The sequence below is a fragment of the Heterodontus francisci genome, chromosome 3 (assembly GCF_036365525.1).
Source record: "Heterodontus francisci isolate sHetFra1 chromosome 3, sHetFra1.hap1, whole genome shotgun sequence".
Taxonomy (NCBI): Eukaryota; Metazoa; Chordata; class Chondrichthyes; order Heterodontiformes; family Heterodontidae; genus Heterodontus; species Heterodontus francisci.
The window spans coordinates 202,897,944-202,924,357 of NC_090373.1; the positions used below are offsets into that span (position 1 = coordinate 202,897,944).

General features: G+C 42.7%; 1 protein-coding gene across 1 annotated transcript in view; it reads right to left on the reverse strand.

The window, feature by feature from the left end:
• Positions 1-26,414, reverse strand: part of LOC137367180 (dynein axonemal heavy chain 8-like) — a 2,531,605-nt gene that overhangs the window by 411,326 nt on the left and 2,093,865 nt on the right. The window contains exon 148 of the mRNA XM_068028616.1: positions 15,381-15,563. Coding sequence (XP_067884717.1) covers positions 15,381-15,563 — 183 coding nt within the window. The remainder of the gene's footprint in view (positions 1-15,380; positions 15,564-26,414) is intronic.

Here is a 26,414-nt window from a genome sequence, read left to right on the forward strand (position 1 = left end):
TTGCAGTTTAAAGACATGTTTTACTGACTGTTTTCAGTAGCAAATGTCAGGAATTGTTTAGTTATTGGTTTATTGGTTTAAGGGAGAGAAGGATAAACAAAGGAGATATGGGAAAGATTCTGTCTTTTTAAAGTCTGTTTTGGAAACTGGTGTTAAATCTTTTGTTTTAAGAACGTTAAATAACTTTTTCTTTAATTTTTGATTTTATCACAGTCATTTGAAAAGGCGCCTGAAGAAAGAACAAAAAAAATGACGTTTTAAAAAAGCACGTGCTATTCTGTTCTGTATGTAGTTACTAAGTATTATAAGTTAATAAGTCTGAATTAAGTTTATACTATTAAGGTTAACTGACCTGTTAAGTTGATAAAACTGGAAATGTCATTTGTGGCCACAATGAACTTTCAAGTTTATTATGTGAAGTTTTGCGGGAGTCTTTAATTCCGTACATAAGACTTGCTCATATAACATTGGCAGTTTTAATTTTTAAACTCCATGAAATGGAATTGGAATCATCTTTGTTGTATAAAAAAAAATCCGTGGATTAGAAACTTCTTACAAAAGATGCTAAAAGTTTGGAAACAATTGGAGTTTAATCTAAAATGCTGCCTTTCCTGATGGAGATGATTTCCTTTGAAGTTGATAATGCTACTGATGATTTTGTTGTTTTCAAACCCTAAGGATACCAAAAAAAAGTCTAAGATGGAGTTTAGTTCTTTTCGATTAGGAAAAGAAAGGTTACGTTAAGTGACGCAGCTGAGAATGTTTTGCTCCACCCCCTTGGAGACAAGCAAAGAAATTAACTCCGCTGCAGCTATTGTTTTTCCATTTAATCCACCACACAATTTCTGCATCGCTGAGAGTAAACTTTATATATATTGGACATTATCAAATCTTAAATTTCTAAATTGACAGATATAATTGGACAAATTAATCCATTGGGCTCAGGGGCCGAGCCACAATGGATTCTTTGTGTATTTTAAGCAGGTGATGGTAGGTTCCAAGGCCACATGAGAACTGATGCCACAGCAAGAGATCCAGCAGCATTAAGAATTTAAGAACTTAAATGCAGACATCAAATGTCACAGCATCTTTATCAATGAGGCAAAGTGCTTGAGAAGGAGAGATAGGTGCAAGCACTTCTGTCTTTAATGTAAAGAAATGCAGTACCACCAAGTCTGGGCATAAGAAATTGGAATCAATAAACAAAATTTAATTGATATGAGTGGTTATTTAAAGCACTCAAAGGGAAATTTATCTGACATTTAAGAGGACAATCAAAGTTTTAGGAAACAAAAAAAAACAATAACAGTCTAAGTGGTTTTCTGTGTTGGACATTAGCAATGGGTTCTGGTCCATACTGCTGGCACAAGAGTGTCAATACATATTTGCGCTTACGTTCCAGGGACAACAGTACACCTGGACGTGTCTCTCCCAGGGACTTCATAATGGTCCGTCGATATTCCACCAGCGGTTGGTACAGAGTAAGGAGGAGCTCCTTTGACTCCTCTGGGAGGTCGGAGTGAAAGTTAACCCTAAAAAGGCAGAGATAATGAAAGAAAAGGTTTCCTATTTGGGAATAGTGATAACAAAAAGAAAGCATGAGATAGAACAGACAATCCTGGGGGTTGTACAAGGGAAGGAGCCAGCAATCAAACCAGCAATCAAAATTCTTGTTGATGGTTCCTCTGCAGTGGAGGATGGGATTAGGCAGACAGGGTGTGGATTACAGGTACAGGAAGATGGAAGTCCCAGACTCAGGGACGAATTGTGATGGGTCTTTCTTGTAAATGCTACTATCGGACAGTGGGTATGTGTCGAATGCCCAAAAGGGACCACATTAAGGGACCCACCAGGGGGCCCTGAGTTCCCTGTATAGCAGTGCGATGATAAAGACTGTAGAAACCGATTAATATGTGTGAAACTACACAATTATAGGGACTATTGGCTCTATTGTGTTGGGGAAAATAAAAAAAAGGACAGTTCCTATTCCAGGTCGTGAGATTAAATGGGTAAGAAGCACCAAACACCACGGTTACCCCTACATCCGAATTACCAATGAGTAGGGTTACGATCCAGCAGCCACAAGTGACTGATCTCCCTTGCCCTGCCTTAACTGCAGGACCAGAAAATGGACTTGCGATAATAAAAACTAATAAAATTGTATATAATAATATACAGCGTGAGTTAGTACCGGTAATATTGAATATTTCAAATATCCAGCAACCTGACTGGTGCCCTGAGAAGACCCGAGAGTTGTGCAAGGTACTACTACAACAATGAATGTGTTTGTAGTACATACAGTTTGTGGATGTTAGAACAAACGAGGGAAAATTTAAGGCAAATTGGTGCAGGACAGGTGCCAGTTTGGATAAATGACACCCAGTTGGAGGACTTAGCTAATCACACAAATGATAAAATTACCAGGTGCCAACTCAGAAAATTTGTTAAGGTATGGAAAGGTCAGGAGTATGTAAATACGAGATCTATGAGTATTGGAGTAGTATTGGGAATACCTGTAATTCCAAGAGATAAGTTAGGGATGCAATTATACAGAGTAGAAAATATAGGGGTGATAAGGGGAAAAGGTTACATAAAATAATATGATATAATACCCTATGTTGTGGAAATTGGAAAAGAGATAGTTGGAACAACGTTGTCTGAGTGTAGTCGGGAAAACCAGGTGGTCATATGTCCTCATCCTATATAGAACAGCAGAGTCAAAATGTAGATTTAATGCCACTGTGAATTGCATCATGGAGACTAGGAAAGCATTGTCAGGGCTAACCAATGTGGCCTATATGGGAAAGGGGAGATATTGCTTAACCACCACAGCGAAGGAGTACCAGAATAGACATAACCGGGCTTGTCCAGTGAGCAACAGTACATTATGTTTCAACCCACAAATACCAACCAGAGTAGGAAAGATGGAGTTGGTAGACATACATACACGAAAGATTGAAACGATTAGAGTAACTAGCTGGTGGGATGATATTTTGAATTGGGATACCAACATACAGATACATCCATGGATAAGAATTGTGATTATTGGTATGATTGTGATTTTGATGTATCAAATGTATACTATGAAAATGTTTAAACGTTGGAAAGTTGAAATAGAAGGAAAGTTGGAATTGGACTGGTATGTGTGAAAACGCAAACAAATGATGGATATAACTAAATGTAACACGGCATGGAGACTTGAATATCATCTGTCGCGAGGTGGGGTATGATCTGGGCTCCTTCATGATCCAATTCGCTAATGCTTAATGGATCAAAAGGGGGACTGTAGCTGGATGGCTAACAGCTAAGCATCTGCAGAGCATGAAGGGAAAAATAGCCAGCCTTACACATGGACAAGGACTGTGAAACACTGCAATTGCAGTTTAACGAACCCAGCCTGCTGAATAGGCAGTGTGTGATAAGATGTGTGAGACTGCTGCAGTTGCAAAGGTTGCTAGACAAGGATAGATAAGTAAAACAAGGCCAGCAGATGTATTTTGTCTTGCAACTAGTAGCTGAGCAAACGGATGACTCCAAGTCATGGGTATACGTGACCAAGGACATTCTCGATGCTGGGAGCAACTGGATAAAAAGGGGAGACGAGGAGCCTCTGCAGCGAAGACCTGCAGGAACAACCATTGCGAAAGGGAATCCTGAGTCCGGAATTCAGTGAAGAGAACCCATCGGGAGGGAGACTGATCACCTCGCCTCACAACGGTAGTATTTAAGTTCAAGCCGGGAGTCTTGTGATTTATTGTAACAGGCAACAAGTAGTTTAACAAGTGAAATAACGAGTAGCTTAATAAATGATTTAAGTATCAATAAAAGTGTTTATATGAAGTATCTCATGTAGGTGTCTTTTGTCTGCCACGTCAGTTGACACCCTAGTTTGAGGGTCACCATTTTGGCCATCCCTGGGTGAGCATGGTAAAGTGATCGCCTTAAAGTCACACCGTGTCCAACCCATAGACGTGCCGGAGAAACAGCAGAATGATGGATGCCTGTCCAGATAAATAATTTAATTAACAATAAAAGTATTTATACAAAGTATCTCGTGTAGATGTCTTTTGTCGGCCACGTCAGTTGACACCCTAGTTTTAGGGTCAACAATTTAAAATTGGAAGTCGGGCGTCTGGAGCTTTTAGATATAGAGGGTTGAATATTAGGCAGACTAAGTTGAGGGTAACCCTTCTCTTACCTAGAGAATAGAATCCCAATAAATCAGGCCAGATCCTAACAAAAGGAAAACTCTGCAACTAAGGAAGAAGACCATCTAAGGAGCTTAATCAGGCAATTAAACTGGTTGTGCACACAAACGTAGGCCGGATGCTTGCTATGATGTATTAGAAGTGAGCACCATGCTGAAATATGTTAATGTTGGAGAAGTACTAAAAGCATATATGATGTTGAAGAAATTGAGTTTAGACAAATGTACGCACAAGTTTCCAGGATTGAGTGACCCAGAAGAAATGGAATTAGACATTTTTAGTGACACCTCACACAATAATCTTCCCGTTCTTTATTTGAATGCAGCAGGGTTCATTATATTTTTGGTGGGAAGAAATGATTGTCCATTAGCCTGCGAATCAAAGAAAATAAAGAGGATAGTTAAAAGCTGCTGAGACACTTGCACTGATAGAAGCAATAGATATGAGTATGTATCTATCCAGTATTTTAACAGAACTCTTATTTAAGGGGTGTGACAGAAAAACCCACATGCCAAATGGAAAATAATTTTGTTGTATGAAACTTTGATTGAGACCTTTTTACTGGGCATGACAAATAATTTTTAAAAAGCTGAACAGAAGAACTAAAGATGGCCACGCACAATTAGCATATGAGAAGCAAATGGTCGGCTATGAAACAGAGGTAAATTACCCAGTCTAGATAGAACAATGGGGGTGTTCCCTGATTCAATTCACGAGAATGGTTTTGTCAATAGTGGTGATCAAAAGCCATCTACACCCTTTGACTTTGAAAGAGCCAATGCCCCCACTCCCCACCACCCCCCACTACCAATTATGTCAGAAGTACTTTGAATTTCAAACAACCATCCAGAAACCTCTGCTTTCAAACAAAGAGATGGTCACATGACATACCTGCTGGCGTAACACTAAATTTGTGAATTGTGCCTCAGAAAGAAAGGAAAACAGCAACAGCCAAGTTCGTGGCACCACAGATGGCTCTGCTGCACAGGAGTGGTGGGGGGGGGTGGGGAAGACGGGGAGAGCCATAGTGACAGGAGATTCAATTGTAAGGGGAAAAGACAGGCATTTCTGTGGCTGCAAACCAGACTTCAGGATGGTATATTACCTCCCTGGTGCGAGGATCAAGGATGTCTCAGAGCGGCTGCAGGACATTCTGAAGGGGGAGGGTGAACAGCCGATGGTCTGGTACATGTCGGTACCAACGACTTAAGTAGAAAAATGGGTGAGGTCCTGCAAGATGAATTTAAGGAGTTAGGAGCTAAATTAAAATGCAGGACCTCAAAGGTAGTAATCTCAGGATTACTTCCTCTGTCACATGTTAGTGAGTATAGGAACAGGAGAATAGACCAGATGAATGTGGGCTGAAGAAATGGTGCAGGAGGGAGGGATTTAGATCCCTGGGACATCGGGATGGTTCTGGGGAAGGTGGGACCTGTACAAGAGCGACAGGCTACACCCAGGCAGGACCGGAACCGATGTCCTCGTGGGGGCATTTGCCAGTGCTGTTGGAGAGGATTTAAACTAGAATGGCAGGGGGATGGAAAACTGAGCAGGGAGACTGAGGAAGAGGAAACAAGGATAGAAATGAAAGACAGGAAACAAAAAGGCAAAAGAGGAAGGCGTAGAAATCAAGAGCAAGAAACAAATAGTGCCACAGTGCAAAATAATGCCAAGATGAATAAGATTGTTAAAAAGAAAGGCCTAAAGGCATTGTGTCTCAATGCACTGAGTATTCACAATAGGGTAGGTGAAGTAACCGCGCAAACAGATGTAAATGGATAGGATATGGTTGTAATTATGGAGACATGGCTGCAGGGTGACCAAGGATGGGAACTGAACATTCAAGGGTATTCGATATTTAGGAAGAACAGGCAAAAAGGGAAAGGAGGTGGAGTAGGATTGTTAATAAAAGAAGAAATCAATACAATAGTGAGGAAGGATATTAGCTCAGTGAATCCTGATGTGGAATCTGTACGGGTGGAGCTAAGAAACACCAAGGGGCAGAAAACATTGGTCAGGGTTGTATATAGACCCCCAAACAGCAGTGGTGATGTCAAGGATGGCATTAAACAGGAAATTAGAGACACATGCAATGAAGGTGCAACTGTAATTATGGGTGAATTTAATCTACGTACAGATTGGGCAAACCAAATTAGCAATCATATTGCAGAGGAGGAATTCCTGGAGTGCGTACGTCATGGATTTTTGAACCAATACATTGAGGAACCAACTAGAGAACAGGCCATCCTACACTGGGTATTGTGTAATGAGAAAGGATTAGTTAACAATCTTGTTGTGCGGGGTCCCTTGGGGAAGACCGACCATAACATGATGGAATTCTTCATTAAGAGTGAGAGAGTTGATTCTGAGACTAGGGTCCTGAATTTAAATAAAGGAAACTATGAAGGTATGAGGCGAGATTTGGCTATGATAGATTGGGGAACATTACTTAAAGGGTTGACAGTGATTGGCAATGGCTAGCATTTAAAGAGGGCATGGATCAATGACAACAATTGTTCATTCCTGTCTGGCGCAAAAATAAAACAAGGGTGGCTCAACCATGGCTTACAAAAGGAAATTAGGGATAGTATTAGATCCAAGGAGGAGAAATATAAAATGGCCAGAACAAACGCAAACCTGAGGATTGGGAGCAGTTTAGAATTCAGCAAAGGAGGACAAAGGGATTGATTAAGAAGGGGAAAATAGAGTATGAGAGTAAGCTTGTAGAGAACATAAAAACTGACTGTAAAAGCTTCTATAAATATGTGAAGAGAAAAAGATTAGTGAAGACAATGTAGGTCCCTTACAGTCAGAAATGGGAGAATTTATAATGGAGAACAAATAAATGGCAGATCAATTAAATACATACACAAAATGTTGGAACCACTCAGCAGGTCTGGCAGCATCTGTGAAAATAGAAGCAGAGTTAACGTTTCGGGTCAGTGACCCTTCTTCGGAACTGGGTCCGAAGAAGGGTCACTGACCCGAAACGTTAACTCTGCCTCTCTTTTCACAGATGCTGCCAGACCTGCTGAGTGGTTCCAGCATTTCTTGTTTTTATTTCAGATTTCCAGCATCCGCAGTATTTTGCTTTAATTAAATACATACTTTGGTTCTGTCTTCACAGAGGAGGACACAAATTACCTCCCAGAAATGTTGGAGAACATAGGGTCCAGTGAGAAGGAGGAACTGTATGAAATCAGTATTAGTAGGGAAATGGTGTTAGGGAAATTGGCGGGTTTGAAGGCTGATACATCCCCAGGGCCTGATAATCTACATCCCAGAGTACTTAAGGATGTGGCCCCAGAAATAGTAGATGCATTGCTGGTCATTTTTCAAAATTCTATAGACTCTGGAACAGTTCAAATGGATTGAAGGGTAGCTAATGTAACCCCACTATTTAAAAAAGGAGGTAGAGAGAAAACAGGGAATTATAGACCGAGAAGAAGAAAAAGAAGACCCTGACATCAGTAGTGGGGAAAATGCTAGAGTCCATTATAAAAGACGTAATAGCAGAGCACTTGGAAAACAGTGACAGGATCGGACAAAGTCAACATGGATTTACAAAAGGGAAATCATGCTTGACAAATCTACTGGAATTTTTTGAGGATGTAACTTGTAAAACAGGTAAGGGAGAACCAGTGGATGTGGTGTATTTGGACTTTCAGAAAGCTTTCGATAAGGTCCCACATAAGAGATTAGCGTGCAAAATTAAAGCACATGGGATTGGGGGTAATATACTGGCATGGATAGAGAACTGGTTGGCAGACAGGAATCGAAGAGCAGGAATAAACAGGTCTTTTTCTGAGTGGCAGGCAGTGACAAGTGGGGTACCACAGGGATCAGTGCTAGGACTCCAGCTGTTCACAATATATATTAATGATATAGCTGAGGGAATTAAATGTAATGTATCCAAGTTTGCAGATGACACAAAGCTGGGTGGGAGTGTGAGCTGTGAGGAGGATGCAGAGAAGCTCCAGTGTGATTTGGACAGGTTGAGTGAGTGGGCAAATACATGGTAGATGCAGTATAATGTGGATAAATGTGAGGTTATCCACTTTGGTGGCAAAAGCAGAAAGGCAGATTATTATCTGAACGGCGATAGATTGGGAAAGGGGGAGGTGCAGCGAGACCTGGGTGCCCTTGTACACCAGTCGCTGAAAGTAAGCATGCAGGTGTAGCAGGCAGTTAACAAGGCAAATGGTATGTTGGCCTTCATAGCGAGAGGATTCGAGTACAGGAGCAAGGATGTCTTGCTGCAATTATATAAGGCCTTGGTGAGACCACATCTGGAGTATTGTGTGCAGTTTTGGTCTCCTTATCTGAGGAAGGATGTTCTTGCTATGGAGGGAGTGCAGCGAAGGTTCACCAGACTGAGTCCTGGGATGGCAGGACTGATGTATGAAGAGAGTTTGGGTCAATTAGGTTTGTATTCACTCAAGTTTAGAAGAATGAGAGGGGATCTCATAAAAACCTACAAAATTCTAACACGACTGGACAGACTAGATGCAGGAAGGATGTTCCCGATGTTGGGGGAGTCCGGGACCAGTGGTCACAGTCTAAGGATAAGGGATTTCTTCACTCAGACAGTGGTGAACCTGTGGAATTCTCTACCATGGAAAGCAGTTGAGGCCAAATCATTTAATATATTCAAGAAAGAGTTAGATATAGTTCTGAGGGCTAAAGGGATCAAGGGATATGGGGAGAAAGCGGGAATAGGGTACTGAGTTTGGATGATCAGCCATGACCGTATTGAATGGTGGGGCAGGCTCAAAGGGCCGAATGGCCTACTCCTGCTCCTAATTTTCTCTGTTTCTATGAGAGAGACTGTAACTGAACTCCAAGAGGAAAGCATCTCTCTCTCTGTCTATCTCCAGCAAAGTCCTCGCAGCAACCTTGGTGACAGCTACTAAGCCTCAAGACTATAGAACCTTACAGACAACAACCAAAAAGATGGATGAAACCTCTTTTTGGCCTTCCAAAACCAAAGAAGCAAGCCTGAATTGTGCACGTGGCCCCAGCGAGGACTTCAAGACTTTAACTTCAACAAAGGATATTGAAACTCAGTATTCAAATTCCATTTATTACGGGCTTTACTTCAAGCTTCCCAACTATTTTTTCCCCTCTGTATCTATTTGCATGTGTATGTGTCTCTCATATGAATGTGAGCATGGATGCACCACATATTGTAGTAATCTTAATCGGTTTCGAGTGATAAGCTAATAAACTTACATCTTTCTCAAGAAAACCTGTCTGATTGCTTCATTTGCAATTGTAATTTGAGTAACAGGAGCACGTGCTCACTGAGTTGGTAAGTTAAGCCACTGTGTTTAAAAGATAAACTCTGTTGTGGTCAAAACAGAGAAGAGGTGAAAGGGGAGCCTGAGACCCCTTCCTCACCTGGTCGTAACAGAAAATTGGGGGCTCTAGTCTGACATTGGACCCACAGACAAACGAGAAATTGGTAGTGGGAAATCAAATTGATCCCAATCAAAAAAGAAGACTTCAGTACAGATTTTCTTGTGGTTTGTGTTGCTGGAATACTAACATGTGGATGGGGTTGACCTGCTCTGAGGTAATGATCTGGCAGTGGTGAAGGTGGTAGCCCCCCCCAGTAGTGAAAGAAAGACCGCAGGAGGTCAGAGAGACAGGGCAGCAGCAGGAGACAGTCCATTGCATTTCCCCTGATTGTGCAGTGACTCGGGTCATGGCCAAACCCGTTCCCCCAGAGGAGACTGAATTGGCAGTGCAGAAAGATGACCAGGCTGTCTGGTTGTCTGAAACTTTGTTTGGGAAGTTAGAAGACCCAGGGAATAGATTAAATGAATCTTCCCTTGTTGAGGCTCAGCGAGCCGACCCAGTATTGCGAGAGTTAGCACAGGCTGCCCAGTCTGAAGTTGAAGCAGAGTGAGTCCCTGATTGCTACTATTTGAAGAATGAGGTACTGATGAGGAAGTGGAGTTCTCCTCACAGACCTGAGAGCAAGGAGTGGACAATGGTTCACCAGTTAGTGGTGCTGCCAAGGTACCGTAGAGAAATATTAAGAATGGCCCATGTGTTTACAATGGCTGTACATGTCGGTATATGAAAAACCGAAGCTCGCACAAGACAGCAGTTTGACTGGCCAAAACTCCACAAAGACGTGGTGGAGTTCCATAGGAGTTGTCACGTGTCAGGTTGTAAGGAAGCCCCAACCTGCAGTAAAATCTGCACCCCTAATTCCTGTACCAGCTTTTGGGAAACCCACCAGCAGAGGGCTGGTGAGAGGTTCACCTGCCGAGAACAAAAGGGGGCAGACAGGCACAGGTCTGGCAGAGAGTTAGGGAGGAAGGGGATGAAAAGGGGACAGGATAAAAGAGATCCGGGAGGATTCCTGAATGAAAACCCCTGCTGTCCGGTTAGCCAACCCTGAAATGTTGGAAAAATTAGACCTCACATCCTCCTATATAAATACAGACAATAGGAGCACCCTACCAGGGTTGCTAACAGCATTTACAGTAACCTTCAGGGACAAGGAAAGTCCCCAAGAGGGCAAAAACACAGTGAGGGTGATGCCTCATATAGTCGAAGTGCCACAGGGGGGTGGAGTGGAAGCTGGACAAATAAACACCTGCGAGCAGGAATGTCCCAGAGGAAATAGGAGAGATTAACAAAGATTCCCTCCCCACAGTCAGGAGAAAAGGGAAACAACAATGCTCTAAAGTGAGCAGCACTATCATGACTCACCAGAATACTGAAAGTGGGGTCAGAGTAGATCCACCCACTGCAGATTCCCATGATTGGAGCTCAAGCCCATAGCTAATTGCTCTGAAAAATCTGTCTGATTGCTTCATTTGTAGTTGTAATTACAGTAACAGGAGCAAGTGCTCACTGAGTTGGTAAGTTAAACCATTGTGTTTGAAAGATAAACCCAGTTGCAGTCAAACCAGAGAAGTGGGGAAGGGGAGCCTGAGACCCCTTCCTCACCTGGTTATAACAAGGGCAATCGGAGAAAAATGTTCCCGTAGAATGCTTTATTGATAACCATTTTTTCTGGGACAATGTCCATTCAACAAAATGTGTCACGGAAAAGAGGTTGAGGATTGACTTCACGAGTATAAAAGAAATGTTGGAAAGAAAATGTGGAAATTTATATCATTGTTTTTTCTCCCTTCTTTTTCATTTTTTATATATATTTGTATTTAATTTAAAGAAAAGAGGGGATCTGTTAGTGTCTGAGTTCTGCTGCTGGATGTTAAACACCTGGTAGCTGACGGTAATAGGGTGAACAGGTATTGGGTGTTGATTGGTTAATTGTACTCAGATGTACACATAAAGAAGAGCCAGGCAGCACCGGCTCGCTGTTGTTAGAAGTGGAGAAGTAAAATTTGTGGCAAGCAATAAACAGTCTCCATCAAAGCATCCTAGTCTCAGTGTCTTCTTCACATAAGGCTTGGGAATTTCTCTAACACATTGTTGGGATCTTACCAGTGGCTGGCGGAAGGGCGGGGGATGGGGGGCCTCTGCTGTGTGGGGAGGATGCCTTGTGGGCTTGGTGGGGTGGGGTGTCCATCCTGCATGGGCAATTTGTGGCCCATGGAGGACCCCCACCGGGAACAACTTTACCTGGGTCTGGAGTCACACATAGGCTAGACCGAGTCAGGCTGTAAGATTTCCTTCAGTAAAGCACATTAATGAACCATGACAATTAAAGATAGTTTCATGACATCATTACTGAGACTAGCTTTCAATTCCAGATTTGTATTAATTTAATTTAAATTCTACCGTGATGGCATTTAAACCAGTGGCCCCTGGGCATTATCCTGGGCCTCTGGATTACTAGTTCAGTGACATCACTGGAAATGAGGAGGAATTTATTCTCTCAGAGTGTTGTGAATCTTTTGAATTCTGTATCCCAGAAAGCTGTGGAGGCTGTGTCATTGAATCTATTCAAGGCTGAGATAGATTGTTGAACAGGCAGGAAAGTGGAAGCCAAGATCAGATCAGGCATGATTTTATGGAATGGTGGAGCAGGCTCGAGGGGCCCAATAGCTGACTCCTGCTCCTATTTCTTATGTTCTTATGTCATAGTGTTAAGGGCAGAGAGGGAGAAGAGTTCCTGAAGCATACTCAGGAGAATTTTCTTGATCCTACGAGGAAGGAGGCATTGCTGGATCTGGTTCTGGGAAATGAGGTGGGTCAAGTGGATCAAGTGTCAGTTGGGGAATATTTAGTTAAAAGTGATCATTGTATCATAAGGTTTCGATTAGCTATGGAAAAGGACAAAGAGCAATCTAGAATAAAAATACTTATTTGGAGGAGGGCCAAATTCAGTGAGTTGAGAATGAATGTGGCCCAGGTAAACTGGAATGAAAAGTTGGCAGACAAAACTTTAATGCAACAATGGGCTGCCTTTACAAAGGAGATGGTTCTGGTACAGTTGAAGTATGTTCCCAGGAGGGGCAAAGGTAGGGCAAACTAAGCCAAATATGTCTGGATGACAAAAGAGCTAGACAGTAAGATGAAGTAGAAAAAAGTGTGTCTACGACAGATGTCAGGTTGATATTACAAGTAAGAACCACATTGAACATAGAAAGTTCAAAGGGGTAGTGAAAAAGGGAATAAGAGGCAAAGAGAGAGGAGAGGAAGAAAATGACAACTAAAATAAAAGGAAATCCAAAAGTCTTCTATAGACATATAAATAGTAAAAGGGTAGTAAGAGGAGAGGTGGGATCGATTAGGGACCTGAAAGGAGATCTACGCATGAAGGCAGAGGGCATGGTTGAGTTATTAAATGGGTAGTTTGCATCAGTCTTTACAAGGAAGAAGAAACTGACAAAGTCATAGTGAAAGAGGAGGTAGGTGAGAGACTAGTTGGGCTAAAAATTGATAATGAGGAGGTATTTGAGAAGCTGGCTGTTCTGAAAGTTGATATTAGCAGGACCGGATGAGATGCATCCGAGGAAGGGGAAGTAAGGGAAGAAATTGCAGAGGTACTGATCATAATCTTTCAATCCTCCATAGATATGGGGTGGTTCCAGAGGACTGGAGTATTGCAAATGTTACATCCTTGTTAAAAAAAATGTGTAAGGATAAATCCAGCTACTACAAGTCAGTCAGGTTAACCTCTGTGGTGAGAAAGCTATTAAAAACAATAATCCAGGACAAAATTAACAGTCACTTGGACAAATGTGGATTAAGGTGAATTTTGATAGAACAGTACGATCTTGTCAATGAAACAGCCTGCCCACCTTGGAAAGAAAGGTATAAAAATCATTGAAATGAGTGATTCTGTGCTTAAGCCAAACAACTTGTTCAGTTGCTGAAGGGAACCATCAATGGGAGGTGACCGTTCACTGGGTAATCCTATGTATAGCTCCTTGTAATGTATTTGTGACTAATGGGCATATTGTATTCTTAACTGGTATTCCTACCAAACCTAGGAAAGACATTAGTGTTTAATTTGGACTTTGAGTGTTGTCTCATTATTTTCTGTAATTCTTGTTTGCTAACAGTAGGGTAACCTGTCAAGGGGTAAAAGGTTCCATCTTACAATTGGGACTAGCTAAATTGCTCTTACAGAGAGCCAGCATGGACTTAACAAGTTGAATGGCCTCCTTCTGTGCTGTGACCATTCTATAATTATATTCCAATCTAGTGCACTTAAAGGGGGCTTCTGCCAATACTGAGGTTGGCATCTTGCAAATAGTGGCTGGGTTACCGCTATTCAGTTGAGGAGGAGGAGGTGATGGAAGGAAAACAGCGCAGGAATGGCCACACAAAGCTGCAGCTCAGGGAGGTTAGGTAGGAAGAGGAGAGGTAGAATGTCACCTCTGAAACTTGTATCTGCAGCTTTCAGGGGAGCAATGCATAAGGAGGCTGTCCTTCTCCAGAGAGGTTCATCCTGTGGCAGGATATGCAGTCCACTACCACAGTGCACAAAGCCTTGGCTGTGGCAGTAAAAGTGAAAACTGCCCTCAGTTTGTTTACCTCAGGCTCGTGTCAAGCTGCAGCAAGTGGAATATCAGCTAGTCTTCAGTCCCTGTAGCACACAAGTGACACTATTCATTGACTTTGATGGAAATGAAAATCAGGAGAGACATTGAATCGTGCTGTCACTCAAAGTCTAAATTATCCCCAAGTACTGAACAATTTCTCTGTGGATACAGGGGATTAAGTGGAATTAAGCCAGGTTCTATGTGATGGAATTTAACAGTTTATATAAAAATACCTTTTTAACCTTTGCTCCCACCAATTCAGTGGAGAGAACAGCAATTTGCATTTATATAGCACCTTTACTTTGTAAAACATTTTGAGGTGCTTCATTGAAGCACTATCAGATAAGATTTGAACAATGAAGTAATCTGTCTGAAGAAATAACTACATAGCAATTCTATATTTTATTCATCATCATACTACTATTGTGAACTGCTTTGAAGTATTACAGTCATAGAGTCGTACAGCATAGAAACAGGCCCTTCGGCCCACTGCGTCCATGCCGACCATAATGCCTATCTATACTAATCCCACCTGCTTGCATTAATTCCATATCCCTCTATGCCTTGCTCATTCAAGTACCTGTCCAGATGCCTCTTAAATGTTGCTACTGTTCCTGCCTCCACCACCTCCTCAGGCAGATCATTCCAGATACCCACTATTCTTTGTGTGAAAAATTTACCCCTTTGATCCCCTTTAAACCTCCTCCCTCTCACCTTAAATCTATCCAGTTTTAGTCACCCCTACCATGGGAAACAGACTCTGGCTATCTACCCTATCTATGCCTCTCATAATTTTATATACCTCTATCATGTCCCCTCTCAGCCTCCTTCGCTCCAGAGAAAACAGACCCAGCCTATCCAATCTCTCTTCATAACTCAAGTCCTCCAAACCAGGCAACATCTTTGTGAATCTTTTCTGCACCCTCTCTAGCTTAATCACCTCTTTCCTGTAGTACGGCGACCAGAACTGCATTGTATTGTATTATAGTTACTTATCTTGCCTGAGGATTGCCATGATAACCTGACAATGCTGATGTAGAAGTTTATTATGTGAAGCTACCTTTCTTCAGAATGTGGCAAATAGTATTGACAACTCAAAAATATTAAGCTCAAAGTATTACACGAGACTCCAAAATCCCAGAGCACATTAGACAACTGTGCACCCTTGTGTCTGTGACTCATACTGTGACATTACCTGCTTCTCAGTAAGGATCACTCTGCCAAGCAGCTGATTCTCAAGACCCTTAATGGTGACAGTGAAGTCAATGATGGATGTCTTGGCACTAATTTCTGGAGTGTAGGCAGGGTTTGGAAGTTTTGTGGTAATGTAGAACATGAATCCAGTCATTACATCAGTTTCTTTATCTCCCACTTTCACCTGCAAAAAAAACATTAAAATAGTTTTTGCATAGTAATACCACATAGTACATTTTACACCCTCTCTTCTCTTGGTGCAAGTTCCTTCTTTACCTGGGACAGCAAAATAGATAAAACATCACATTCCTTCTTAACATTTGACTTGTCATTGCTGTAAAGCTCTCCATTCACCGATTTGTGGGAATCTCTTGCCAAGACTGCCCATAATGGAGAAGAAGCATCCACAACGGTGCCAGCTAGTTTGAACAACGTCAACATGCCCAGGCAGCGACCAAGTGCAAACAACAGAAGGAGCATTTGGAATTTCGAGCATCCCAAACTCTCACCTCACCAAACACCACCTGCCACAATTGTGGCAGATTCAGACTATTCAGTTATCTAAGGACCCACAACCCTGGAGTGGAAGAAAGTCATCCTCGCTCCCGAGGAACTGACTAAGAAAAGAAAGTTCGACATTTAATAGATCATCAAGAGACCAGACTAAAGTCATTGCTCTTCTGTTTAATAGACAGAAACATTATCCAGTAACTTATTCATGGCTGCAACAGGGAGCAGCTCTCAAAATAATGTTACCACTATTAAACTTCAGTAGTCTGAAAGGAGAGCCAATGCCAATAAGGGAAAAATATTCTTAAAATTTCTTGCTGACCCCCCTCAGGAGATTGAAACCAGTCCAGGAGATCACTTGGATTGAGTCTTAACTTTGAAGACACTTATCTTCCATACTGGGCTAATGGGAAGACTCTTGGTAGTGTAGATGAACAGAGAGATCTTGGTGTCCAGGTACATAAATCCCTGAAAGTTGCTACCCAGTTTAATAGGGCTGTTAAGAAGGCGTATGGTGTGTTAGCTTTTATTAGTAGGGGGATCGAGTTTCGGAGCCACAAGGTTATGCTGCAGCTGTACAAAACTCTGGTGAGACCTAATCTGGAGTATTGCGTGCAGTTCTGGTCACCGCATTATAGGAAGGATGTGGAAGCTATGGAAAGGGTGCAGAGGAGATTTACTACGATGTTGCCTGGTATGGAGGGAAGGTCTTACGAGGAAAGGCTGAGGGACTTGAGGTTGTTTTCATTGGAGAGAAGGAGGAGGAGAGGTGACTTAATAGAGACAGATAAGATAATCAGAGGGTTAGATAGGGTGGATAGTGAGAGTCTTTTTCCTCGGATGGTGATGGCAAACATGAGGGGACATAGCTTTAAGTTGAGGGGTGATAGATATAGGACAGATGTCAGAAGTAGTTTCTTTACTCAGAGAGTGGTAGGGGCGTGGAACGCCCTGCCTGCAGCAGTAGCCAACTTTAAGGGCATTTAAGTGGTCATTGGATAGACATATGGATGAAAATGGAATAGTGTAGGTCAGATTGTTTCACAGGTCGGCGCAACATCGAGGGCCGAAGGGCCTGTATTGCGCTGTAATATTCTAATTCTAATTCTAATTCTAATATGTTGTGATCTCTGCCCCAGTAAGAACCAGTCCAGTTCCGTCTTGAAGGCAAACAGTTAGCGAAGAATTTTCAGAGTATTTTTTGCTTATTAGTGCTGGCTCTCTTGTGCCTCCTAACTACTGGGAATTTTTTCATGGAGTTCTCCAGATCAGTTACTATTGCTTGAGTGGATGATCAGTGGAAACCATGTTCATGTGCTTTATCTGCTGGTCGATCAGCTGAAGTTCCAACAGATGATCTGAAGAAATTCCTGGTAAACAGATTTTTCTTTCAGTTACCAAACTCAATGGTGGAAGTCCTACCTCCAAGGCCTACTGATTTTGCTAGATCAAACCTCCTGCAATAATTAGCCCCCTAAGTTATTATAGATCAAAACAAAGTCTGCCCAAGACCTGAATAGAGTCATAGAGTCATAGAGATATACAGCACAGAAACAGGCCCTTCGACCCATGTCCGTGCCGGCCATCAAGCAGCTAACTATTCTAATCCCATTTTCCAGCACTTGGCCCGTAGCCTTGTATGCTAGGCTCAAGGACCTTGGAATATTTACTTCAGAGCAGTGTAGACTTAGAGATGACCTGACAGAGGTCTGAAAAATAATTAAAGGGCTGGAGAGAATCCCTGTTAATAGATTAATTCATTTTAACAGATTGGGAAGGACCAGGGACACAAGTTTTAAGTATACTAAAGTCGGAATAGACTGCATGTTATGCAGCCCCTTTTTTCCAGAGAGCTATGAGCCTCTGAAATATATTGCCAGCTGTGTGGTGGGTGTCGACTGTCAATATGCCTTCAAGAGGCAGCTGGACCAGTTCTTGGAGCAGAGATCGCATCATATGGAAGATAAGTGACTTCATAAATAAGACATGATCCATGTGATCACCTGGACTGATTTCATTCTCATGACAGAATCAGGGAGGCATTTTTAGAGAATTCTTCCCTTCTTGGCACTGTTTTTTTTTTTGACTCTTGCAGGGGGAAGAAAGGTTATGTTTAGTTGTAATGCTCCTGCCATCATGGTGTGGAACAGGCTTGATAAACAAGCTTGTCTTCTGCTGACTGCTCAATTTCATGTGTTCACATGAATACTGCTTCTATATTTTAGGAAACTCTAGCATTTCTCAGACTGTCCTGACTTGAACACAGGAAAATGTGCTGTCTGATGGGCAATATTTTCACATCTTTACTCTCCTGCCTTACTCTATATATTACTACCTTTATATTTTATAAGCACTACCATACCTCTCTTTCTTATGCCTCCCAAACTCCAAATGCACCATCCGACTAAATCTTCCTCCTCAATGTCTTTGCTATTTTTATTAATTTCATGGGTAGTGAGCATCACTGGCAAGGCCAGCATTAGTTGCCTATGCCTAATGCCTTTAAGAAGATGGTGGTGAACTGCCTCCCGGAACCTCTGCAGTCCATCTGTGGACGGTGCTGTTAGGGATGGAATTCTAGGATTTTGATCTAGTGATGGTGAAGAAACAGCAATCTATTTCCAAATCAGGATGGTGTATTACTTGGAGGGGAACTTGCAGGTGGTGGTGATCCCATGCGTCTGCAGCCCTTTTCCTTCTAGGTGGAAGAGGTCATGGATTTGGAAGTGCTGTGGAAAGAACTTTGGTGAGTTGCTGCAGTGCATCTTTGTATGATACACACTGCTGCTACTGTGCATTGGTGGTGAAGGGAGTGAATGTTTAAGGTGGTGGATGGGGTGCTGATCAAGATGGCTAGTTTGTCCTGGATGGTGTCAAGCTTCCTGAGTGTTGTTGGAGCCGCACTCATCCAGACAAGTGGAGAGTATTCCATCACACTCCTGACTTGTGCCTTTGTAGCTGGTGAGCAGGCTTTTGGGTGTCATGAGGTGGGTTATTCACTGCAGAATTACCAGCCTCTGTCCTGTTCTTGTAGCCACGGTATTTATGTGGCTGGTCCAGTTCAGTTTCTGGTCAATGTTAACCTCCAGGATGTTGATAGTGGGGGATTCAGTGATGGTAATGCCGTTGAATATTAAGGGGAGAAGGTTAGGTCATTGGTCATTGCCTGACACCTGTGTGGCGCAAATATTCGTGGTGTGTAAATTGTGTTCATTTGACCCATTGCGTAGAGACAGTCTGAAAATTTCTCGGATCAACGTCATTATAATGCAATAGGCAAGCCCTTAGAATAGGAAACACTTCTGAATGGGCAGTTGTCCATCAAAGGGAGGAAATCACATTAATTCTGCAAGGTAGAAAAAGAGACAAGCATCCAGAAAGATCAAACAAAAGAAATCAACAATATTTTGTATCAGAATTGTCTGCATACAGTTGAAGAGGCCACAGAACAGCCTAGAAATCAGGCAGAGGGTTTGTTCTCAAGAGTGAGAAAAACAAGCCTGGAGAAATGGGAAGAGATTGCCTGCAATGTGAATGTGCCTTTACTAATGCCATTCACATGGGAAATGGTGCAAGAAGGTGGTCAATAACTTTACAAAACGTATAAGGACCCACCTCACCTTACACTAATACAGTGGACAAAAACATTTATGATACTTATAAATGTCTGTAATTCACAGTCTCACAAATCTTACCGTGAAATCCTAAGAACCAATCCTCTTCTAGCTACACTCATTCCTTCACTCATAGCTTTGCATGGAAACATCCCAAAGAGAATCCCAGATAATGTAACTGACAGCTGCATGCAGTAGCAGGAGGAAGGCTGCTTCCAGCTTAGGGTTTGCTATCAACTTCTGCTGTTGTATATTCTGCCTTTATTTTGAATGATACCAGGGCTTAAAGGGCTAAATTCATTAAGGTTGCATAATCTTGGCTTGTATTCCAGTCAGTTTGTAGGTTAAGGAGTGATATGATGGAGGTCATAGAGTCATGGGGGGAATCTTAAGAGTGCCGCAGCATTCCCAATAGCGGGACTGGAAGATGTCATAACTTCCGCTTCCACCGCAAATCCTGTTTCCCATGCGATTTTGCATTTAAATTAGCCATGCGGTGACAGGTACGGGGAACACGTGGAATCACGGGGCGGGGACAGCCTTTCATTAGTGAAACGCCGTCACTGCCCCAAGCACCAAGATCACCACAGATATAAAACATTACATGCTTGCAGCCTCAATGAAAGCCTTCCTTTCATATAAGTATCTTCAGACTAACTTAAATTGAAGCTTTTACTGAAATCAAAAGTCACCACTAAATTCATATCATTTATTTTCCCTACAGCTAAATTGAATCAAATGGCAGCCAGCAGGCAGCGTCCTGCCCCACGGTTCAGTGATGCCTCCTTGCAGGTTCTCCTCCAGGCCGTCAGGGAAAGGCAGGAGGTCCTCTTCCCTACAGATGGAGTGTGAAGACCCTCAAACCTCACCAAGGTGGCCTGGATGGAGGAAGCAGACAAGGTCTCAAACCGTGGGGTCACTCATAGAACACGGGTGCAGTGTCGCAAGCGCATCAATAACTTGCTCAGATCGGCGAGGGTAAGTGGTCCTGGCGAAGCTGCTCCATTGTTTTCTTCCATGGCTCTGTGTCTTTAAGGCAGATGGCATGCAAGGAATGCAGTGGAATACGTGAGCAGTCTTGGTGCCATTCATTAAATGATGTTGGACTAAGATGAAGATTGGATGAGTCATGCAGAAGCCAATGCAGAATGAGTGATGTTGATGCATGTATGCAATGGTTGTGATGCATCATTTGCCATGTCATTAAATCTGCTGCAGGATAAACAAAGCAACAACCAACATGCTAAAACAGGAGGAGGGGTCCCTGACATCAGGCTGCTGACAACAGCTGAGGGAGGAGTAGGCATCTGAGATCGCGAGAGAGGAGGGAGGCAGAGCAAGTGGAGATAATGAGTAAGACCATCAAGGCTTAAGGATGAAGTGTCATCTTTGCTCTTGCAGCGATATGTAGAAACTGAAGGAAATTGTGTGAACTCATGTGAAGCACATGCTTAAAGTACCTCTGTTTGTGTCTCCACTGTAGGTGCCCGCACTTGAGTCACAGAATGGCACATGGCACAAGTATCCTTCTGTGGAGAGGAAGAAGCCAGTGCCCCAGAGGGGGCACTGTCACATGCCTCTTCTTCCACTTCTGCCAGCGCAGATATATCCACATGGTCCACAAAGGGTATAAGATTAGAATCTGTATCACGAGCTGGTAGTCACAGCACAGACAGGTCACCAACAGCTGAGGTGGCATATGCCAGACGGGTCCCCTAACAATCGGAGTACTGCTGGAGACCAGGTCCCTGCTCAACTCCACGTTCATGGTAATCCGCTTTTTGTTGCTATGAGGTCTGCTGGATGTGCAGCAAAGCCATGTGGAAAATATGTCAGAGATGCTTGAGGTCATGTGTGGCTTTGAGCATGCCATGGAGGAGTCCATGGAAGCCATGACATCTGCCATGTATCAGGCATTTCTTCTTCAGTCAAGAGTTTGGCAAGCTCCATGAAGAGTCTGGTTGTGCACTCGAGCCATATGCAATCTGAACTGCACATCATCGCTGTTGCCATGGGCTTCATGCAGTCTAAGCAAGAAAGGGAACTTGGATCTCCCTCCAAGTGCTGCTTCCCTCAGGGAGACAGGCAGGTGCCATCGTGCACTCAGACGGAGGAGGAGTGTGTGCCAGTTGCCCCAGGGCCTTCCTCTCAGAAAATCCCCAAGGTAAGCGGCGTCTTGTACTCCCCCCTGACGTTGACCTCTCACCTCCAGCAGGCAGACAAGCACATGGGAGATACTCAAGTACCATTGCTGCAAACCCCCAGTAGGATGGAGCCATCAAGGCCCTGTTCCTCCAGAGAACGCCTGCCATGGTCATCCACAGTGCACTGAGCAGTCTGCCTCCACTTCCACTGCTAACGTTGGGGTAGCACGTTGATATAAAGGGAGAAAAAGGAAATTGAAAGAGTTCTGATCGCAAAGGTGGTACAGGTGCTGTCACAAATTGTCACAATTGAAAAGATTTATTGATACATTTTTATTTCATGCAAAATTTTATTCACTCTTGGTAATGTTTTGCTTAGTTATGGAGGGATACAAAGAGGTGTTTTGGATGTCTATGGCAGGAATGCAATGATGTTTGCAAAGCATCTCAGGAAATGTCCAGTGCCCATATCTCATTGGAATTTGAGCCTTCACTCTTCAATGATGGCTGGTTTCTATTGATGATTGATAACTTTTTCCAATATTGTCATGCCTGACTTTTATGTTCTATGGTCATAACTTAGGGGGCCTGTTTAGCTCAGTTAGCTAAACGGCTAGAGCGTGATACAGAAAGACATCAACAGCATGGGTACAATCCCCACACTGGCTGTGGTAGTTCATGGAGGCTTGCCTCCTTGCCTCACCCCATGCTTGAGAAGTGGTGACCCTCAAGCTATGCATCAACAACTGTCTCTCTCTCTGATGGGGAGAGATGCCTCTGGTCCTTTGCCTCTATGGCTAGAGCTTGCAGTGATGAGTAGTTGCATTCATCGTAGCCTATAGAGGATTTCAAATGCCAATCACATGAAACTGCAGCAATGCTTCGTCAAGATTGCAGAGAAGAATGAGACCTCATGCAAAAAGGAATTTCTGTGGGGAATTGTTATGTTTCTCCTCCCAACATTCCGAATGATGTGGCTTATTGTTGGCAAAAACATGTATAAATGAGGTTCTCCCTGGTGTCCCTTGCATGTCTCTCCATGGCTCTCAAATTGATGGTGGCAACATTGTCATTGGTGTCCTTCTCCTCATCCTCCTCATAGTCATCCTCATCTGAGGAAGGCTGGTGTTCCTCCTGTTCTGCAGCCTGCAGAATGTTGCCATATCTAATTGCAAGGTTGTGCAAGGCAAAACATACCATGATTATTCGTGACATCATCTGTGACATGTTCTGAAGAGCCCCTCCAGATCAGTTAAGGCAACAGAATCGCATTTTCAACATGCCAAAAGTGTGTTCAATGATGGGTCTGGTGGATATGTGAAAGACATGTACCTCTCTCAGCAGCACTTTGCAGATGATGTACTGGTGTCATCAACCATGTATAAAGTGGGTAACCCTTGTCACCCAGGATCTGTGATGAAACATTGGTATAATAGGTTTAATTAGGTAGACATTAGATATAATTAATAAATGATACCTTTTTGAATTAAAGATTGAATAAATGATTAGTTTTTAAGACTCACTGAAATTCCCTTTTAAGGGTAGAGTTTAAAAAATTCATGAACATCCCTGTTACAATAGAATGTGAACCAGAAACACCTTTTAAGTTTAAAAAAAAATCCATTCCAAGGTCTTCTAGGGTCTCTGCTACAATGGAATTAGAAGATGAAACACACTGAGACATCCTATGTGAGGTCAGTACTGATAACTATAAACTTAATTAGTTGATAGTGTTAGTGCTATAGACAGCCTGACTCAAGAGGGTGGTACAAGGTACCATAAAAAGACAATTACAGATGATAAATTACAAAATGAAATGGTACTTACAAAAACAGATGCCATGTAAACCCAATTACAAAGATTGTGACCAGATAAAAACTTACAACTTCAAGAGAAGGGAATTTCCAGCGAATAAATTAAGTGGGAATGATAGCTAATGATATCACCACATATGGATATCAAAAGCAGGAAAAACACACACAGAAAGGCAACACTACATTCTAAAGGATGAGCTGATAGATTAGAAACAGTATAGACATGAGAGTTTGAATCAATAAAACAGAAGTATTGAATTCTTCATCAATGCTTCTCAACCTATAGCTGACTGCATGACAAGAGAATTCTGCTCTTAACCGAAAATGTTTTGTTTTGTTAAGCAGGAATGCTCACTCAGAGAATTTAAGGTAAAAGTTTACTTTAAATTTTGCTGGATATTCTAAGATATTTTGCTGTAACATTGTCAAGGTTGAACTTTTGGATTCTATTTTAGAAATAAGATTATGTTTTATATCTCTTAGTAATCTTTGATATTGTAGTATACTTAGCCACTTAAAGTGTATTACATGTTCAATTCTTTAATATATACAAGTTAATAAACAATCTCATGTAGTATTCTGCATACAACTACAAGAACCCCCTCTCTATGTCTCCTTAAGTGGGGAGATACATATTGAAGAGAGTTTCCCAGACCCTTATAATATCTGGGATATTTATGACTTAGCTATAATTATTTTTAAAATAGGCTATCCGAAAGATAGTAATATTCGCTGTTAGTTTTCTTTCTTTGAGAGAGGACTAGTTCAGTTCTTCAGACCCAAATGAGTTTCTGTAGGAATGTGTCTCATGTGAACTTAATTAAATGAGACTTATAGGGATGTACGCTTGATTTGGTTTCATCCCAGTAAGGGGTTAAAGTCATAAATCACTTCAGATCCATCCATCCACTTCAGCTGGTTCCTCAAAAACTGCAGGCAGCTGGGAGTTCCTCAAAATGTAGCAGTCATAACAGCTCCCTGGGAAACGTGATTCTTCTCCTGTGGTCACAAACCAGCTATATGTTTAAAGAGTGGAAGCCTTTGTGATTGACAAAGACAGCACGCTGGTCCCAGGGAGCTCCAATGGCCGCATGAATACAGTCAATCACCCCTTGCACTCTAGGGAAGCCAGCAATGGAGTTGAAGGCCGCAGACCTTGCTGCCTGGCTGTCCTCGTCGACAGCTAAGTAGATGATATCATTGGCACATCGAGAAAGGAAATTGGTCACCTCTTTGATGCACCCGTGGGTCACAGACTGCGAGATGCTACATATGTAGCCCGTGGATCCCTGGAAGGAGTTGCTGGAGAAAAAAGTGAGTGCAACAGTCACCTTGAGGGCAACTGGCATGGGATTCTCATCGTAGCCGAGTGGCTGCAGGTCATGCTGCAGGATCCTACAAATTTCTGTGACCATTTCATGTGACATCCTTAGGCATCTCTGGCATTGCCTCTCTGACATTTGAAGGTAATTTGTCCTTGTCCTGAGGACGCGATGATGTGCCAATGCTCGATAAGGCCATTCCTCAATGCTTCATTTGGAGCATCCTCACTTTCCTGTTCTGCCTGTTGCTGTCGCTCAGGCATCATGAGTCAAGGAAAAAGTGCCCTCCTTATTCTCTCTCTTTGTTCTTCCTCCCTTGGTACTAGACAAATTGGGTGTCTGAGACCCATGTTGCTGTGGGTTTTCTGAACAATAAATAAGCAAAGCATGGCAATTTGTCCTCTTGCTAGTGAGCTGAAACATCGAGGCAATGATGGCTCTCTTATATCTGCCTTCAAATTGCAGCCGGGTAGAAGACACATCGACTGTCGTTTGTCTCCTCCCACTCTCCTTGCAATCCTCGAGTGTCCACGTGGTTTCCATTACCATTGGAGAAAATGGTGCACATGGAATTCAGGGCAAGTCTCCCCACCTTCCAACCTCCTCCCGCAACCTTCCCGCTTGAACCTATCACCTTGACCCACTCAATGTTACTGTTACCCTTCCTTCCATTCCGACTGAGCCTTCTCCATTACCGTGCCTAGTGTAATCATTAATATATTCACTCCATCACTCTCCCTGTTCCTACTTCTGTTACTATCAACATGCCGGCCCTTACCCTTGAACCTCCTCACATCAAACTGGCCATTGTTGCAGAGTCTCGTTCCCCTCCATATGAAGCTGTCTATTACCCAGCCATTAGTCTTGCCTTTACCCCTACAGAATCCATTTGCCCCATTAACTATGACCATTGCCTCTGGTAGCCAGTACCCTCAATTTGCCCCACAGCTCCCCAACATCGACAGCACTAATCCCTCCCTTTAGGCCCTTGCCAAATAGCTTCACACAGTACTGATCTAATCCACCCACAGCCAACAAAATACATCTTCACCATCAACATCAACCATTAAACCTCCCCTGCTCCTCCATGCACCCGATCAACCCCACCCTTCCCTCCCCGACTACAGTTTTAGCAAGGTTTTTGACAAAGTTCCACATGGAAGACTGATTAAAAAAAATAAAATCCCATGGGATCCAGGGGAATATAGCAAGCTGGATACAAAATTATCTCAGTGGCAGGAGATACGACCAGGTGAGAAAGAGGTCTATGGTTCCCTTTCAGCCTTCACCTGATCTTACCCTAACAGGGTTTAATTTTAAACACACTGTTTTTAGCTCCCCCTTGGTGAATCCTTGTTCACCGCTTTCCAATATTAAGGCAAAGAAACGAGTACAAACAAGCTTTCTTCGGTTTATTTATTAAACTTCAGCTTAAACTCTAATTCGGTTAACGCCTACGGATGCACGTGCTCCCACGTTAGCATGCATGTGATACACACATGCAGATAGAGACAGAACACAGCAGAAGAAATAAAGTGGAAATGTTTGAGGCAATATCTGAAGAGTTTTTATTATGGTTCTTTGAGCTCACTGTAGAGTCCTTGATTGTCGGTAGATATGGCTTTTCGATG